Source organism: Erithacus rubecula (genome assembly GCF_903797595.1).
Source record: "Erithacus rubecula genome assembly, chromosome: 2".
Lineage (NCBI taxonomy): Eukaryota > Metazoa > Chordata > Aves > Passeriformes > Muscicapidae > Erithacus > Erithacus rubecula.
This window is the reverse complement of record NC_136685.1, coordinates 14,828,847-14,848,232: the sequence shown is the minus strand read 5'-3', so window position 1 is coordinate 14,848,232 and position 19,386 is coordinate 14,828,847. Positions and strand designations below refer to the sequence as shown.

The following is a 19,386-nucleotide window of genomic DNA, read 5'->3' as shown; positions in this document are numbered from 1 at the left end:
GAACCCTTAGGTTCAAGAAGTCCCTTATTCTAATAGGCTCTGCAAGCAGCCAAGGTGTGTCTTCATTTTTAGAGCCACAGTATTTTTCATATAAAAAGCTGTTTTTTCTCTTTTCTTGACAGGACCTGAAGAAACCCTTCGATAAAGCTTGGAAGGACTATGAAACAAAAGTGTATGTATCTTTCCAACTTTTATTTAAGAGGGAAATGCAACTGAAATCTGTAGAGATTATTACTTAATGCTGAGGCTGGATGATGTCAGGAGGTGCAGCATGTACTAGAAGTGGATGCACACCTAATGGGAGGCTTGTAAATTGTGTCTTATGTTGTGGATCTAACCCAGCTTAGCATAAGCCACTTGTTTGAAGTTACCAGATACCCTGTATAAACAGCTATAAAAAAAGTTTATAAAAAATGAAATGTTATGTCCAGCTAAATAAATTTAATGAGTCAACAAAGCTCAACACCTGTCAAACACAATTTATTCTGGTTCCTAGTAAATCTTAAGTGGTTCAGTGCCCTACATCAGGGGCAGTTGTTTCCAGGGTTTGCCAGGTCAATTGTATCAGTACAGCTGACAGTCTCTGAAGTAGAATTTTGTAGTGAATTTTCTTCCACATTACAGTACTATTTGGATTATGACTATCAGTTTTTTGTCACATGTCCAGTATCTTTTTTCTTCTGAAATAACGCTGCCTTGTATCAGACCATCTCTGATGATACAGGTCCAGAAGAATCACGTATGGTGACACTATTTAATATAAATGACTTGCAGATCCACAGCCAACTAGACTGGCTAAAAATCTAGCACCATTTATGTATTTTTTTAATTGCACAAAGTTATAATGATTCTCTGGTACTCACTTAGTCTGTCTCAAGTCTTCAGAAATTATTCCTGTAGCTGATTTACGACAAAAGCAACCAGTTAGCTAAACTTCATTATTCCTTTTGTGAATAGCAATGAGAATGGTCTAGTTAGTGCTTTCTAGCATCAAATTGTTGGAACTACCTGCGTGGCTTTTGGTTTTTGAAACTGCCTAGTTATAGCTGGTTTTTCATAAGAAAGCATTCTGAAATATTGAGATAAACCTCTGGTCTGGCACTCTAAATCCATAGAAGGTTGTGATGGCTCCAGTGTTTTATGTTCCTGACACTGGTGAGCAGTCCCATTTGGCGCCATACCAGTTATTGACTATTGAAGTAATTAAGATTTCTAATCATTGCCTATAGCAGTGGTTGGTCTCTGAGGACAGGCCTTAAAGAATAGTCCTATAATTTAGTTTGCTGTTGTCTAGCACTTCTTGATTGTTGGATCTGAAAGCTTATTTACTTGTGTGTGACTATTCATACTGACCTCCTACGAAATTTATGTGCAGAATTTAAAATAAAGTTGTACACTGCTGGGGCATACAGCAAGAGCAATATTACTACTAGACCGAGATCTCTAGTGCTTTTAGGATTGCTGATCTAATATTCACTAGGATGAGTGTGTTGAAGTGATCTAAAGATTTGTACTTGATCATCAGTTTGCTCAGAGCTGGTAGAAATATTATCAGTTATTATTTAATTTAATTAAGAGCTTGAGAAATAAGAAGTCCTCTTAGAAAATGTATTTGTGTTGTTGGGAATTTTCATTTGAGGGACATGTTGGAAATATTCTGTGTGCTATGTCATTCAGGACCTGAAAACATGATGCTGACGATGTGTTTTTCTGTCTGTGGTGTTGAATCCATTGCTGCTTGTATGATGAGATTTTTTCTTTTTCTTTCAACTGGCAATCCTTTAGAAAACCCGTTTTATAACTTTGCTTTCAAGTAAGACACTTGGGTTTTGATCTGAAATGGGTTTCCTTTTCCCACTTGCAGTTATCTCTACTTTCTGCAAGATTTTTTAACAAATGAAGCAAACCTCTTTGACAGTGTTCATTTCTAAGCCATTTATGTGCCAGGTTATTCAACATGCAAAAGCTGAAGGTAGCACATATTCATCAGGGAATTCTTTCAGATCCATGAACCATTTTTTTGGCATTTCTAAGTGGTGGGCTGGTACAATTACTGAGTGTTCTATTTTTTTTAAAGTGGTTAGATGAAAGCTCCACATCAATATTTTGAAGTTTTAAGCTCTTAGTCCAGCCTGTTGGACTCCTTGACTTTGATCAAGACCAAAGGATCATCTGTTTGAGGCTCAGGATAGGGAGTCTGGGAATTTGGTGTACAAGAAAATTATTTAAAACAATGGGCTGCTATTTTTTTGCCTTTTTTTGTAGGCTGTTCTACAACAGCAGAAATTACTTTTATTGACATCAGGTTGGCAGTCAGGGAGTATTGTTTTCTGGTGCAAGCTGTGCTTGTACCAAGGAGCACAGTTTTCTGTTGTTTGATTGAGTTAAGTTCAGTTTTGGAACTTCCCTGAGACCTCTGCCCCTGCAGTAGGACTGTGGGATTTGTCAACCTCTTGTGCATAAGATCAGTTCCCAGATAAATTGAGATGTTAGAGCTGCCATTATGGAGCATTTGTCTTTAAAAACCAGAGATGGGAAGTTTAATGATGTGATCTAGCCAGAAGTTTAATGAAATGATCAGACCTATCCAGTATGGGTTTAGGAGGGGTAGGATGTGTTTGACCAACCTGGTCTCCTTTTATGACCAGGTGACATGTGGGAAAGGCTGTGGATGTTGTCTATTTGGACTTCAGCAAGGCCTTTGACACTGTCTCTCAAAGATACTCCTGGAAAAGCTGGCTTGGGCAGGAACACTCCCTGCTAGTTTAAGAACTGGCTCTCTGGGCCCAGAGAGGTGGTGAATGGTCCTGCATCCAGCTGGTGGCCAGTCACCTGTGGTGTCCCTCAGGGCTCTGTGCTGGGGCCAGTTCTGTTCAGTATTTTTATTGATTACATGGATGAGGGTATTGAGTCTTTCATTAGTAAATTTGCAGACAACACTGAGCTGGGAGCATGTGTTGATCTGTTGGAAGGGAGGAGGGCTCTGCAGAGAGACCTGGAATGGTTGGATGAATGGGCAGAGTCTAATGGGGTGAAGTTTAATAAATTAAAGTGCTGAGTCCTGCATTTTGGTCACAATAACCCCCTGCAGTGTTACAGGCTGGGGACAGTGTGACAGTGCCCAGGCAGGAAGGGACTTGGGGGTTCTGGTGACAGCTGAGTGAACATGAGCCAGGGTGTGCCCTGGTGGCCAAGAGGGCCAGTGGCCCCTGGGCTGTGTCAGGAACAGTGTGGCCAGCAGGAGCAGGGAGGTCATTCTTCCCCTGTACCCAGCACAGGTGAGGTCACACCCTGAGTGCTGTGTCCAGTTCTGTCCCCTCAGTTTGGGAAGGATGTTGAGACACTTGAGCACATCCAGAGGAGGCAACAAGGCTGGAGAGGGGCTGGAACACAAACCCTGTGAGGAATGGCTGAGGGAGCTGGGGGTGTGCAGCCTGGAGAAAAGGAGACTCGGAGGTGACCTTATCACTCTACAACTCCCTGAAATGTGGTTGCAGTCAGGTGGGGGTTGATCTCTTTCCAGGCAGCAACTGACAGAATGAGAGGACACAGTCTTAAGCTGCACCAAGGAATATATAGGTTGGATATTAGGAAAAACTTTTTTACAGAGTGATAAAAGTACTGGTCTGCCTGGAAGGTGGTGGAGTCACCATCCCTGGATGTATTTAAAAAAAGATTGGATGTGGCACTTGTTGCCATGGTTTAGTTGAGGTGCATAGGATAGACTTGATGATCTTGAAGATCTCCTCCAGCCTAGGGATTCTGTGGTTTTCAATTTAGGATGACAATATTAATTTGGGCTTGAATCTGTTCAGGTCATATTCTTTCTCATACTAATTTTTGGACATAGGAAAACCGTGAGGTTTTCTGGGTTGCTATTATACATTCTGCTGAGGTTTCTTAAGAAAATAACTCTTTTCATTCTGTGGCTGTCCCAAATGGATCTAAACTTCCTTATAGCTGTGTGCTTTGGTCGTCTGTAGCAGTGGGTGGATGCAGATTCACCTCAAAAATTTTTAATTGCAAATTTTTGGGGTTTTGTTGTGGTATCTTCATGCTCTCTGTGTTAATAAAAAGGACAAAGGAACTGGGAGAGGTAACCTCAGTCTCACCTAGAGCTTGTATTGCCAGAGTAGAATGGGGAATGTAGGTACCAATAGCCAGAGGTTTACTCAGTCTTCTTCAAGGTATTACTTTTGATAACTCCTTGTTTGGATTGTGCCTAAAACCAATTTTAGGTGTGTGCTTAGTGAGCTGTCTTTTCCACCGATATTTCTTCAAATATGTGAATAATTATATTTTAAATTCTTCCTGGTTTTTTTTTTTTTTTTTTTTTTTCTTTTACTTTTCCCTTTGGGCTAACAAACTATTCAAGGCTACTAGGCTGCCTTTTTCTGCACATGCCTCTGTATCATATGCTTAACATCATATTGTTCATCTGCATTTCCTAATCACAAGTACAGACCTGTGAAGCTACATGCCAGATAATGAAGTGATGTTTTTGTAGTCTGTTGGGAAGTGGCAGTTTTAATATTGATTGCTGTCCTTATAAGGAAAATTTTTAAGCTTATCACACTATCTCATCTCTTACTTGCACCTTTGCAATGACCTCTTGGGTGCAAGTATACCCAAGTGTGACCTATTTGAAAAGAAATAAAGTCAATTTAAAAATGGCATCTGCTTTGCTTTGTTCCCATAACATTCTTTGAGCTGCTGCTTCAACTTCTATATGTAATTTAACACATTTAAAAATTTCTATGTATCTAGTTCTTGTTTGGGAGAGGGATGCTAAGATCCATTCTGATGCTCTTGGATCCCTATCCATCATTGTTGATTACTGTGCACCTCCTTTGCCCTGTAGCCATCTAACTTCTCAGACTAATTTCCTCAGGATCACTTCAGCTGAAGTAACTGAGGGAAGCTGGATCCCTATTTCTCTGTACCCTGCAGCTCTTGAATAAGGTAGTATGAGGAGCAAGTAACTTATAGCTTCATGCAAACTTACCTCAGTCAAAAATTGGGACTATCCTGAGATGACATTAATGAATAATTTATCTTTTCTCACCATCAATCATTAACATGACTCAGTTGAAGTTATAAAGATTTTTAAATATTTTTAAAGCTTTAAAGCAGTGTATCCTCATGGGACCTCAGTTAGAGTTGTTGTTTCCCACCTAAGAGCTGGGAGATGCTGCTGGTCACCACAGCAGCACAGCAGGACTGGTCTGTGTCCTTCAGGAGAGCCGTTTCAGACTGGGCTCTTTTTGTTGTGAGGCAGTGGCTTTCCCCTGTGTACTTAAACACTAATGGCAGGCCTGCTGGGGACCATATGGGGAAGGAGTACACGTCATAAAAACTGCTCATTCTCCCAGCAGACAGATCAGATTCAGCAAGGCTCTGAGCCAGATATCACCCACATGCTTCAGTTTGATCGGTCCTGTTGTGGTAGATTCCAAGGTAAAGACTTTGTATCAATTTTACACAGGAAATAAAATTATAAACATACTGAAGCATATTATTAACTTTTTTTTTTTTAGCTGAATACATCTGTATTCTGGACGTAAGCCTGATTTTCATGAAAAGAAAAAAATGTTAATTTTTTAAAATAGAGTTACCTTATTTTGGGGCCCATAAATGCCTATTATCTTCAGAAGTCTTCTTTAACAAGTGTTGTGCTAATGCTATGAAATGTAAAGGTTTAATGGAGACTAATGAGCTATTTCTGGGAAGGGTGGTTACCTCTTCTCCTTTGTCATTCTCCTTTTAAAAACTGGGCATGAGGTCTCTTGCACAACTGAGTGAAGAGAACAAGTTGCTTGAATGTGCTTATGACATTTTAAGATCCAGGCATTAACAATACATTACTATGAAGAAATGCAAGCGCTCATATCTAGAAATAATCATTGATTTGTTTCTGAACTATTTGAAGTCAGTGAAAAATTAACAAAGTCAAATACAGTCATCTGTTAAGATGTCTGCACAACTATTTAAGTGATGCTATTTCCAGTTTGGTAAACTCATGTTTTACACAGTATGAAACAATTTTCTGAAAATTCTGCAAGAATTTCTCGATTGACTTCTTCAGAGCTCTAACTTGACTCAGTAGACCATTGATATTCATAGCTCCTAGGTATTTCTGACATGCTTCTTTATTAATGTGACCACATAAGACAAAGCAGAGGTCACAGCTTGGAAATAGTGATATAGAGTGAAAGTGCTAAACAAGGTTGCTTAAGTATGGAATCATAGAATAGAATAATACAATAATTTAAGTCTGAAAATACATTTAAGACAATCAAGTTAAACCATAAATCTAAGGCTGCCAAGTCCACTTCTAAAGCATGTCCCTAAGTGTTGCAACTACACATCTAAATGCCTGCAGGGATAGTGTCTCAAGCACTCCCCTGGGCAGCCTGTTCTGATGCTTGAAAACCCTTTCCAGCAGAATTTGTTTTCTAATATCCAATCAAAACTTCCCCTCGTGTAACTTGAGGCAGTTTCTTTTTGTCCTTTTTCTTGTTACCTGTGATAAGAAACTGAAATTCCACTGCTAAAATCTCCTTTCAGGTACTTGTAAAGAGTGATAAGGTCCCCCCGAGCCTCATTTTCAACAACCTAAAGAATCCCAGCTCCCTCAGCCAATTCTCATCAGACTTGTGCCCCAGACCCTTCACCAGTTCTGTTGCTTTTCTCTGGACTTGATCCAGCACCTTGATGTCTTTGTGGGACACAGCCCTCGAGGTGTGGCCTTGCTGGTGCAGAGTACAGGAGGATGATCACTGCCTGGTCCTGTTAGCCATGCTTTTACTGATACAGGCCAGAATGCCATTGGCCTGCTTGGCCACCTGGGCACACACTGGCTCATGTTCAGCTGGCTTCTCACCAGGACCTCCAGGCTCTTTTTTCTGATGGGCAGCTATCCAGCCACTCTGTCCCCAGCCTGTAGCACTGCCTGGGGTTGTTGTGATCCAGATGCAGGACTTGGGATGTGGCCTTATTGAACTTCAAGCCATTGGCCTTTCCCTGTTGATCCAGCCTGTCCAGATCCCTCAGCAGAGGCTTCCTGCCCTCCAGCAGATCTGCATCCCCCCCCAGTTTAGTGTCATCTGAAGATTTACTGGAAATGCACTCAATCCCCATTTCCAGGTGATTCATAGAGATTTTAACTAGGACTGGCTCCAACACCAAGCCTGGGGAATACCACTAGTGACGAGTCACCAGTTGGAGTAATTCCACTCACCACCATCCTCTAGGCCTGGTTCTCCTGGTAGTTTTTTTGCCCAGTGAACAGTGTGCCTGTTCAAGCCATGAGCAGCCAGTTTCTCCAGGAGAATCCTCTGGGAAACAGTGTTAAGTGCTTGACTGAAGTTCAGGTAACCACATCCACAATATACTGTTTCAAGTCTAAGATTTCATATTAAGTATTTTTATTTTGAAAGATATTGCCTACAAATTAAATGGAAAGGTCTTTAAATGAATCTGCAGATGTTATGGATGAAATGATGAAAATATCTGAGCATATTTCACTCTTTCTGCTCTCTTCCCCTTTATCATTCAGAGCAGGATATATGGAAAGAAAAACCTTTCCTACATTTCCAAAAGGAAAAGGTGACTTTTCATTAAGGATTTGAGTGATAGGAGAGACATGCTTTACTGTGAGCATATTGGCAAGCAGTAGGGTGATATAAAATGGAGGCTCTCTCACCAAAAACTGCAGGGCTGGAGTCTGGAGAGTCAGGCTAAAAAGAAAGACTAGACTAAGAAAGGATATTTGAAATGAAAATATCTAGTATTATTTTGTCAAACAAAATAGCCTTCAGAAGCACTTCTTTTTCCAGAGTGCTACCAATTCAAGTGTGCTTCTTCCAGGTGCTATAGTCAGTCTGTGCACCTTCTCATGTACGTAACCAGACTCAGGCTGGATTATTGCTCTGTGGAGAAGGAGAGGAAGAATGACAGAGATGCTTTCCAGCCAGCCGGTTCACTACTGCTGCATGTACACAGGGTGCTCTGATAGTTTACCTTTATTAACTGGCAGAAAAGAAATACAAGTCTTTGGTGCTTATTTATACCACAATCTGTATGACAAAAGTGCTTTATTTGAAATCAAAATTGTAATTTATACTGAAAGATGGTTGCTTTTCAAATTGGAGTGGTAAAAATGGTCTTATATTGGAAACTGAATGTGTGAGACCATTCACTTTGTCTCTTTTTGATTTCACTGTTGTAATTATTTGTTCTGTATTTCATCTTTGTCTGTTACATCTGAGCTCACTGTATATTAGTTATGTGCAGCTGTGTTGTAAATGGACTGACGCGTGCTCACATTTTAATCTTAGTCAGCAAAGTCTGTATATGTGATATGTGCTGCATGAGCTCCAAGAATAGCAGTATTACAAAACATTTGCTGCTTTCTTATTGCTTCTAGGGTATTTTTTAGAGTTTTCACAATTTTCTTATTAATTTGGGTTAATTGATCTGCCTGGAAAACCTGAATGCCCTGCAACATTTGGAAATTCCATAGGGCAGTGTTTCAGGACTGCCTTTGCCAAGAGGATTTGGTTAATATCACAATAGACTGACACTTGAAGCTGACTTGATCCTTGCATTTGGATTGGACACTCAGTCAGCCTTTAGCACTCAGAAGATTTGCCTGCAAAATGGCTGCGAGGGGTTTTTTGTTTCCCTAGAACAAAGTGTCCTCTACTATCAGGTAGGAGGTAGCATATTATTGTGGCAAAACAACAGGATAAATTCTGAATTACAAACATGAAGATGTAGTTAGATATTAAAGCATAAGTAATGAGGAAATGCACCAGCCATGTATCTCTGATACTTGTCACTGAGAGATTATTTTGGGGTTTTGGTAAAGTATCTTTGGGAGTTTTTGCAAACAGGTAGCCCTGAAGCTCCACCAAATGGCTTCAAGGATATCTTTCTCTGAATTGCTTGATAGAGGTCAGTATATCTTGATCTTGGTTTAACTGTTTTGTTTGGGTTTTTTTTGGGTTTTTTTTTTTTTTTTTTTTTTTTGCCTGTGGAGTATGATTTATTATTTAAAGAGCAGAAAGCACTCTTTCACCAAAATCTGGTTTTTTTAAGGAGGAATACGATGTACGCTGTGATGTTGTGCATAATGTTTGACTCTTTGGCAGTGTTCACTGTCTCTTGGTTGAACTAGTATTGAGAGATAACCTTATGACATGCTAATAAACTCCTAAGATCTTGGAGGAGGCTTCATTTTCTTATGCTTGAGTATTGTTCTCTGTAAAAAACAAAAATACTATACAATAGTAATTGTAGTTATTGGCCTTGTCACACCTGGACACAGGTTAGTGAGTTCTCTGGCCTCAAGAACTGTTAGGTTAATTTGGAAGTTGAGAGAACTGAAACATCCTGGATCTTTCCTCTGAGGTTTGACTGTTTCAGAACTATCAAGTATGATATAACGTAAACTCCTCTAGAGTGTGTGCTAGAAAGGAGCTGCATATTCATCATTTTCTGTGAATCTTTTTTTGTCATGGCTTATTTTTCTTGTTCAGGATTGTCCAGTTAATTCTTGTGTCTGGACTCTTGTTTTCTGTGACTTCAAAATAGCATAATTGGCAGTAATTGGGTTAAGAGTGCTGACTTATTCTTCATGAAAACAGAACATTCTGGAATTGAGTTTTAATTCAGGCAACTGGAAGTTTTCAGAATATTTATTTCAAAGGAGAGGAGCTTCCTTCCAAATGTCTGCTTCTGACAGGATATAAGGAACACAGTGCTGGCTGCTGAAATACTGCACAGGAACTGGCTCTGGTGTGCCTGCCTGTGCTGAGTGCACAGTGAGGCTTTTTGAATTGCTGTTCAAAATGCTTCCCAGTGGGAATGTTGAAGGGAAGGATTAATGCAATTAATTCTTGTTCCCTTGCTTCTTGAGGTGTAATAGGAGGCAGTTCCTCATTTTGGAAAAGTGTAAGTACAGAATATTTTGTTGACTGGGAGTCCTTAGACCTTCTAGACATTTTCCCATATGCTGTTAGGGTAATGTTAACATCAAGTTAAGAGAGTACTTGAGGCATGTCATCTTTTCAGGGAGAGAGCTAAGAGACACTTGACTGCCCAAGAGGAGGTAGACAGTTGTGTGTGTTATTTATTCCTCTGATCTCCTTCCTGTATTCCTGTGTAATGCTTCCTCTTGTTCAAAAGCAGTGTATAGCATTTCCTCAGGAAGCTTTTTTCAGAATTTTGAGATTCTAAACAGTATGAGTGGCAAACTAAAAGTATTCAAGATTTTCTTTCCTTAATATATATAATTTTTTTTATATTAGACTTGTCTAACTTGGTTGTCAAATTATGCTACTGCATTTAGGAATAATGAGGAGAACAGCTTTAACAAATTCAGAAGTGAGTTTATGGGAATATGCCAGGCATTGGTTATTCATTTATATTCTGCAGGAGAACCTGTTTTATTCAGAGCTCTTGGAAAGTGTTCATGGAAACTTTTAGGAAATTAGGACAGCTGGTCTAGCAGACTTTGAAGTCTGCAACACAGCCGGCTGGTCGGCATTCCCAGTGCCAACTGGCTCAGCGGCAAGTAGAGACAGCAACTGTGATTTTGGCTTAGCAAACCCTGTATATATAGAAGATGACTTGATGACAGGCAAGACTCAATAAATCTGGTGACATAATTGAACTTTGTTAACCAGTGTTTGCTCTGTTGGGATTAAACATCCCCCTATGTTTTCAATTAAAATTCATTATTTTTTCCTGTATTTTCTTTCTTTGGAGCAAGAACTTAGTGTGTTCTTCTCATTGACTGTCTTCTTTTGGAATATCTGTCAGAACATTACTTTAACTGATGATTAATTAGATTTCAGCTACTATATGTCATTGCTGAGCTTTAGTCATTGTCAAATTTCAAATGAAATGTCATCTGGAAGTAAGTCATATGCAAAACTACAGGAGTTTGGCTCCGCATCTGTCAGGAGAACTTGTGAATAATCTGATTTCCTGAGAGACTGTGGATTTCTCACTTCATTGACTGATTCTTTTTGCCTTATAGTACAAAAATAGAGAAGGAGAAAAAAGAGCACGCTAAGCTCCATGGAATGATTCGTACAGAAATAAGTGGAGCTGAAATTGCAGAAGAGATGGAGAAAGAAAGAAGGTTCTTCCAGTTGCAGATGTGTGAGGTAAGATTCACTGTGAAACTATTATTGTTCTGCTGCTGTTTCTAAGAAAATTTTGAAAAATGCAATTGTTTAAGAGTAGCTCTGATATTAAAGGGAAATGCCAAGTTATTTGTTGACTCCACTTGTGAAAACAGTTTTTTATTATCCTGGTGGGAAAACTTTGTAGGGAATTTAGATATTTTCTAATTTCACTTAACAGGTAAATTAATGCAAATAAAACATTAAGAGATTATAATAAATAAGTCTTTACACTACTACTTCACTGTAAGTTATTTTAAGCCCTTGATCATTCTCTGAATTGTTCCCTTTGCTGACAGCTGTTGAGGAGGAGAGGTTCTAGTCTAGCACACTGCTGGGTTGGTGCAGAAAAAAAGTGCTAGGGATGGGATCCAGTTGTCTTTCAAGTTGTTTCAGAATGTTTCTACTTCAAAATCTCTGTGATTTTGCAGTGTGTTAAGCCTGATGTGAGTATTTTTGGTTCGATTCATTTAAGGATATGTCTGGTTCTGTAGTTGGGAATTCAAGTTGCTGTGTTCTTTTTTAGTACACATTTGCCCAAAAATACACCATGGATGTTTCTACTGCCTTTCCTGTGATGATGATAGCTAATTTGACTCATATGCCAGCATAGCATAACTGCAGTTGTCCTGAATATTACTTTTAGTAACTACATGCACTCATACCTAAAAGCTTTACATTCCTATACAGAATTGGACTAAAATGTTCAAAACTGATAAAGGGATTTGAGTAACAAATAAACATATGGATGTTGTCAGCTAATTGCCCATCTATATCCTTCCTGAGAAACAACTAGGAACAGATGCTCCTCTCTTGCTGTGTCACAATAAAGTAAGTTGTAGTGATAATGCAGGGTGAAGTCTGTGAAATTGGTCATTACCTTAAGTATGGAATAGCTGAAGTGTATCCTGTATTTCTTTTGATTTTGTGGAAAAGTAGTTTATACTTGTTTACCTCATGAATAGTAGTGAAAGAGGACTTTGGTTTTGTTTTGATAATAAGTCAGAAGGGTGACATATTGAAGTTTTATCATAAGTACAGACTAGTTTTCTGTAAATTATGAAAGTGAACTGAATACCAAATGCCTAGAGCTCCATTTTAAACCAACGGGAGCAGGACAAGTGATTGTTGTAGCTAAATACTATCCAGTGCACATGTCTACATTTAGGCTCATCATTTGTTCATCTGAACCAGCATAAGAAGCTGCAACACTGAAAGTTGGCACTTGGATGCTGCTTTACTTTAGTTGATTTAAAGCATTTTGGGTGTACCGTGAGAAGGGGAGCCCCAGATGCATAAGAGCATCATTAAGAAGACATTCACTCTTTGCTTGGAAGTCACTGGCTAAGTTGCAGTTAAAATTTGTTGACATTTAATGGACAGTTAAGGACTTTGATATTTGATCAATCATACTTCTGCTTGCATGGCTGACATTTTATGCTATGATATTGAAGGGAGGAGCTGCCTCTTAATGTGGACTTTGATTGTGCCTTATGCAGAAGGACAGTAATAACACTTCATTTACACTTGACTGTAGATTCTTTGAAAAATCTCTTGCTAAACTGTAATTTGTCCTAATTACCTCATATAAGGATTTGATAAAGAAAACTATAAAATCAACAGGGAGATTTTAAAATTTGTTAAAATAATCCCTCACTTTTTTTTTTTTTTTCGCAAACTGGTTTACTCCTTAATGATATATGTTTAGCCATTAATTTAACAACTAGTGAGATACATTTTTAGATGTGCTGCTATGTCTAAGAATGGGTTCCCAAATGTACTCCACAAACACTTTAATGCTTTCTTTAACAAAGGCTTTCCTTAGAAGCCCCAAAGGATATTCTAAAAATTTGAACAAATCATAGTGAAATATCCTCACAGGATATCAAAAGTCAGCAGTGACAAGAATTCTTTTTGTGTGATTTAACTCTTGAAGCCACTTATTGCTGCATTTTGTTTTAGGTTTTGTAAATCTGTTAAAACTTGCTGAAATATAACTGAAAATAAAGTGTTAAAAAAAGCCATGTAGCAGTAATAAGGAATTTATTTTGTGATTTACTGTTTTAACAGTACCTGCTGAAAGTCAATGAAATCAAGATTAAAAAAGGAGTGGACTTGCTTCAGAACTTGATCAAGTATTTTCATGCTCAGTGCAAGTATGTTTTTCTTCTCTTTATCTCTACACTAACTGGAGCAGTATTTTGTTTTCAACTTTTGACATCATCATAACACTTTTCTAGAATTTTCAAAATCCTAAGATTCAGCTGTTCTTGCTGATGTCTTTTGAGAGATAGCTTTTGTCAGATTAATCATAGCTTTTGTTACTATGTTCTGAAACACCTAATGCGATTGAGCTTGTTACATTGAATGTAATCCTGTGTTCCAAAGGAACACTGAACAATAATTTGCATGTTTATAAACTAGGCTTGAAACAGAGCTTTTGGTTTGATCTTAGTGGTCCATTCCATTTAATGGAATTCTTTGAGTATATCTAACAATGATCTAAATTAATTCTGTGCTCAAGAAAAATAAGTGGCATAAGCAGTGGAATAAAACTATATTTAAGGAGGCATTATTTTTCTAGTTTATTGGAGGAGGACCCAGTATAAAACACACAGTTGTCATTAGAATGATGCGTTTTTGTTATGATATTGTTACAAATCTATCATGTAGCAGTGAAGTCACAACTATAAACTTAAAAGAGCCACTGCTAACCTGTTGAAATCAGTCAAGTTTTTATCTTAAAATACCAGTCTGCATCTATGTATTTTTTCCTTTAATAGCTCTGTTGCTTTTAAAATCAGTTGCACTTGTAGTGTTTCATTAATCTGTTCTGTCTGTTTAATAAAATTTTGTGTAAATGCTGTGTTGTGTTTTCACTTTCATGACTGTTTCCCAGAGTGGAAATGTTTTATGTTGCAAACAGTGCAGCAATATTTAATCAAATATGCATGCAACTGTGATTTCTTGAATTTTATTTTTTAAATCTCAAATTATTTTTTTAAGAGCTGGAATACTTGGCATAGATAGCATTACTCTGCCAACACAAAATGCATGTACTACAGAAAGATGTAGCACATTCAGCTTGCATATAGATCATAATTAATGCTTGGGAAACAAGGGAGTTTTGCATCAGATATAAAATTATGTGGCTTCAAGAAATCACAATTATTTTATATCTGCCAGAATTTTTGCAGTTCTGCAAATGAATCTTTCTTATTCTGGGCCTTCACAAAGTGTGATGAGAATTTGTATTTGAGGTGAGAATGAGGAAAATTTATGTGCCTGTGTATTGTGGCAATTCTGAATCTAATTGGAGATTTTGCATGTTAGAATAAGCTATGATGGAAATAAAGAGGTGGATCAGTCAAAGATGGATTAAAAGAAGTTTACTGTTTTGTTAATAAAACTGTTACGTTTATGGCATGGATAATAATATGCATGTCTTACTTTGGCAACTTTTAAAGCAGAAAATACAAAGTAAAGTTTCATCATAACCACTTGCTTTTTGCCTTTCTTTTTAAGTTTCTTTCAGGATGGGTTAAAAGCAGTTGAAAGTCTCAAACCTTCAATTGAGATGCTCTCAACAGATCTTTATACAGTGAGTAGCAACCTTTCATGTTTGTGTGGTAAATTTGGTTTTTTTACAGCAGAAGCATGATCATTTTGGTTCAGGTTCCCTGACTGCTTTAATAGTCAGCATTTAAGGTTTAGAGTAGATTGTTGGTAAAATCTTGTTTTAATATGGCATTCAGAAGCCTTAGTTTCAATTCAGGACCCCACTGTGTAAAATGTTATGAAAACAGCCTTTGCTCTGAAGTGTTTATTAAGTGAAAAATAATGTGTGGTTTCAAATGGAACACAAGGAAGCAAGGGCATTGTGAGGCAATATCAAAGTCTTAACCTAGCAATATCCTAACCATTATCAAGTTTTCTGAAGATGAAAGGGAAAATAAACTGATCACATCTTTTTTCTTTGCTTTGCTTTCGCCTAATATTTCTCAAATAATGTACCATTTAAGCAGCAAATTTGAAAGACCTGAATTAGAAAAAAAAAGTTATTTTTAACATGTGTTTTTCTTCATTCAAGATTAAACAAGCACAAGATGAAGAACGAAGACAGTTAACACAGCTCAGAGATATTTTAAAATCAGCACTCCAAGTTGATCAGAAAGAGGTGAGTATATAAGGTGGTTTAACTTTGGAATACCCATTTTAAGTACTTATAAGGTAATGTTAATATTAAAAATAAAGTTATTTTAACTTTTATCAGACATTTAATTCTTTTTCTTCATTCATCTTTGTTTTGATGCTGATGTTGAATGTTTCTGACAAAGGCATTTAAAAAAAAACATAAATGGCCACTAAAAATATGAGACTTACTGAAAAATAATTTCTTTTTGTTACCAGTACTGTAAAATACTTCATATTGTTGGTGCTCTGTTGCTCAAACTGAGAATGAAAGAACTTGGGTAGTATCAAGAAGATTCTATTCATAGAGCCTTATCTCACAATTTTATTCCGAACTGTATAATGATTATGTAAAACTGAGCTTCAAATCCCAAAACACCTCTGCAAAAATGACAATCAAGTTTGCTCCTCAGCTGCAAAAGGCCACTGAGCTGGGTCATTTTGGCAATCCAATAAGTATTTTTTGAATTCCTATTACAATTGCTGTTAGATTTAATGACTTCTGGACTAGTTTCAAACTCTGATCTGGAAGTAAGTATAATGTAATCCTAAATACTGGGTCGGCTTTTGTTTCAGATTGCTAGTGCCTCTTCTTCATATAAATAAATGCTGGCCAGCTTCCTTTGTGTGGCTGCTGAGCCATGAGTAATTGATGAATGAACCCCTGTCCCCTTTTCAGATTCTCTTTCTGAGAGGGATCACAATGAAAGAGTTTAGTCTACAGAGCACAGACTTCCTTGATCTTTTCCGGTCTTGCTTTGATCTTCCCATAAAAGTTAAGGTGACTCCTAGCTTTTGCTGGTCACAGATGATGGTAGTTGAGCCATGTAACGTAGTGAAAGATGTCCTTACCCACAGCTGGGGGTTGGGTTTGATGATTTTTAATTCTTCCCAGTCCAGACCCATGTGATTCTGTGACTTGCTGACAAGCATTTGGGGCAGTCCCGAGCGCTCTTCACCTTGTTACCTTGGGAAGTTTGTGATAATGTCCATTGTGCACAAAGTCCCATATGATCATCAGGCATTTCCTTATTCTGCCTGGCATTCATGACTCACTGATTTGCCAAAAACTTCCAAATTAGAGCTTGGTAGAATAAGAGACTAGGGACCCCTGTGGAAATGGTGGCTGCTTTGGGTTAGCCATTGATTGCCTGTTCCCAAGAAGGAGTCTTGCTGTTCAGGTGTCCTCTTTTAACTGGGTCTGTGCTCAAGAGAGCAAGCAGTAGTAGTTGACTTTCATGGGTGCTGGGAATGTCTATCAGTGATACTGATATTAAATATATACATGGAAGATGTGACGAGTACACATTTTTTCACAGACTCAAAAATTAATACACATAAATTTATTATTTCTACTGGGTTTGTGACATGTAAAAATACAAGTATAAAAAGTGCTTTATGCTATAGTCATTTTTTATTAATTCTTCTAATTTAGGTATAGATGCTTACCTGCAGAGCATGAGAATTACTCTAATTATTTTTAAAACTTTTTGAAAGCATCAATTAATAAATGAGATGTCAAAGAATTCTTATATAATTCACTGTACAACCCATTAATATTATTCTTGTTGCACTGTAATTTTCTTTACTATAACTGATTTCTTTTTCCTTCCTGAAATGCATTTACATTTTGTGACCGAAGTCTAGGAGAGTAAGTGTTACTATGTTTTAATGAAAATAGTGGCATGATTTCCATTCAGATTTCAAGAAACTGGATTTTTCCTCCTAGCTTTTGTCTGTTGGCATGAAAAGATTAGTTCTTTCTCCTCTTTAGTATATTTTTTTGCTGGGGAAAAAAAAGTAAAAAAAGAAAAAGAAAAAAAATTATTTAAAAATTGTCAGATCTTTCTTGGGTAAGAACATTGTTGTAAGACAAATTGGTAATTTCCTTTGTATTTTCTTTTGGAAATTAAATCCAGTTGCTTGATTTGATGTTCTTGCAAGATTTTGAAGATACATGTATTTTTTATTAAAATGGAATTCACATATGAAGTGGCAGAACATTACCAAGTATTGTTCTGTTGTGTTTAAAAAATTGAGCACACATAAGTACTCTTAGTGAACCTTTTTTTGTTGTGCCTGTATGCATAGTTTCTTCCTGCACACAACTTCCTCAAACTTGGTTTGTATTGAAACTTATTTTTGAAATGTCATTATGTGCACCTTCATAATTTTTAATTTTTAAGCTTTTATTTTTCAAAGGTTGAAGTTCTGCAAGTTTCAGAGTCAACCTTAGAGTTATATTGCTTTAACTGTTCTTGTTTCCATGACTGTGGGTGAGGTCATCTCCTGCGACTGTAGGGTTTAGATTTGTTTCTGCTTCTTTGGTAGAACCTATAATCTATATAGGCTACTGCAAAATATGATAAATGTTTTGTTTCTTACAAAAATTATGGTAGTTTTGCTGTAGGAGAGGCTGCCTGCAGGCGATTCTGAGATATATTTTTAGGAGACTTTTTGGGGCTATAATAGGGATGGGATTGATAAGGGATAGATCTCTGGAACATCCTCTTGGCAATGATCCTGTAAATGCCAGAGAAGTTTAAGCTCTGGGAGAGATATAAGAGCTTTTTTTGGCAGCTTTACACACAGGAGTGATCTATACAGTGTAAAAATCCTCCTCCATGGGAGCTGTGGAATGGCTAGCCAAAATTTGTTGTGTATATATTGAAGCATCTTGTATGAAAAGTTCTGTTGTGTAGTGGGGCTGGTAAATAGGATTTTGAATATCTCTTACCAGTAGACACAGACCATCTTTAGAGAATACTGTTTTCATATTTTTTTCACTTTTAGTTCTGCTGTTCAGCTTCACTTAGAAGTCAGTATATCTTTAGAGACTTTGGAAGAAAAAATTTCAAATCTTTCTATGGTCAGTGAAGTGATTCACTAAAACAAGCTGCAAATTTTAAATGACTCACCTCTTTTTATATGCCTATCTGCATTTCAAAGTTGATACAGTGGTCAAAGTTCAGTTCCTTAGGCTGTGTACTTCAGCCTTTTCTGATCTTGTTATGTTCAAGATCTACTTAAAATGACAATATTCTGTATTAGGTGTGTGTCCTCTAGCCAGCAGTGTTCCATTTCCTCCCATAGGTAATGTACATTGTTTCTACTCCTCCGATGAGGATTTGTATCTGGTTTGTGCAGTATGCAAACCCAAAGTAAGGGAAGATCCTTGGAGAGCCTGCTTATAAGAAAAGGCATGCTGAAAGGAAGGATGTTAATTGTGGTGGTGATTTGTGGGGTGGTGACCATCTCTTAGGAGCTGGTTCAAAATCATCTTGTCAGACAGCTGTGGAAAACCATCATTTGGCAATCACACTGGACAATATTGATCTAGACATGACCTGACCTGAGAATTTAAAATGGACAATGTGTTTGTCCTTGAGATCTTTTAATGAAATAGTATTACATTTTTAAGATACTACTCATAGTCATGAATGTGTGGAAATACACGTCAGCTGCTGCAGCTTCCTCTCCTGCTGAAATGAGGCAGGAAGCTTTTATTATTGGTTTGCCAGTTTGGCCAAACACAGCAGCTGAGCATAAACAGATGAAGGGAGGTAGCTGAAATGAGGCAGAAAATAATGCACATAAAGTAGCAGCACAGACTAAAGTAATGGGAATGGTGCTATGAGCAGGTGTTGGAGGTCATCAGTAATCTTTACATAATTGAGGATGGGGAGAACTGAAATTAATTTCCTGTCAGGCCTCTAATCTTGGGAATGGAGTTCCTTTACTGACTAATGGGAGGCAGAGATCAAGGCATTGGTAGGGCACAATAGGCAGTGTCAGATCAGATTTTCTTCAAAAGTCAGTAAATATATGCATGCAGCAGTTTTTAATGAGTGACAGGAATATTTTAAAATGTTGTTCTGGCTTTATGTTGTGCAGAGTGCAAAACCAAATAATTCTATGTAAACAAACTGGAAAGGAATGATAAACAGACTGGTTTAAATTTTAAAGGATGCTTTGTCAGGCACAGACAGTTAAGTGGTAG

The 19,386-nt window shown here is 37.6% G+C and overlaps 1 protein-coding gene across 3 annotated transcripts in view; it reads left to right on the top strand.

Moving 5' to 3' along the window:
- The window catches only part of ASAP2 (ArfGAP with SH3 domain, ankyrin repeat and PH domain 2), an 82,329-nt gene that overhangs the window by 31,546 nt on the left and 31,397 nt on the right, over window positions 1-19,386 (top strand). For all 3 annotated transcript variants that reach the window (XM_079328017.1, XM_079328015.1, XM_079328016.1), the window contains exons 5-9: window positions 123-172; window positions 11,048-11,177; window positions 13,266-13,351; window positions 14,721-14,796; window positions 15,286-15,372. In XM_079328017.1, the coding sequence (XP_079184143.1) occupies window positions 123-172; window positions 11,048-11,177; window positions 13,266-13,351; window positions 14,721-14,796; window positions 15,286-15,372 (429 nt within the window). The remainder of the gene's footprint in view (window positions 1-122; window positions 173-11,047; window positions 11,178-13,265; window positions 13,352-14,720; window positions 14,797-15,285; window positions 15,373-19,386) is intronic.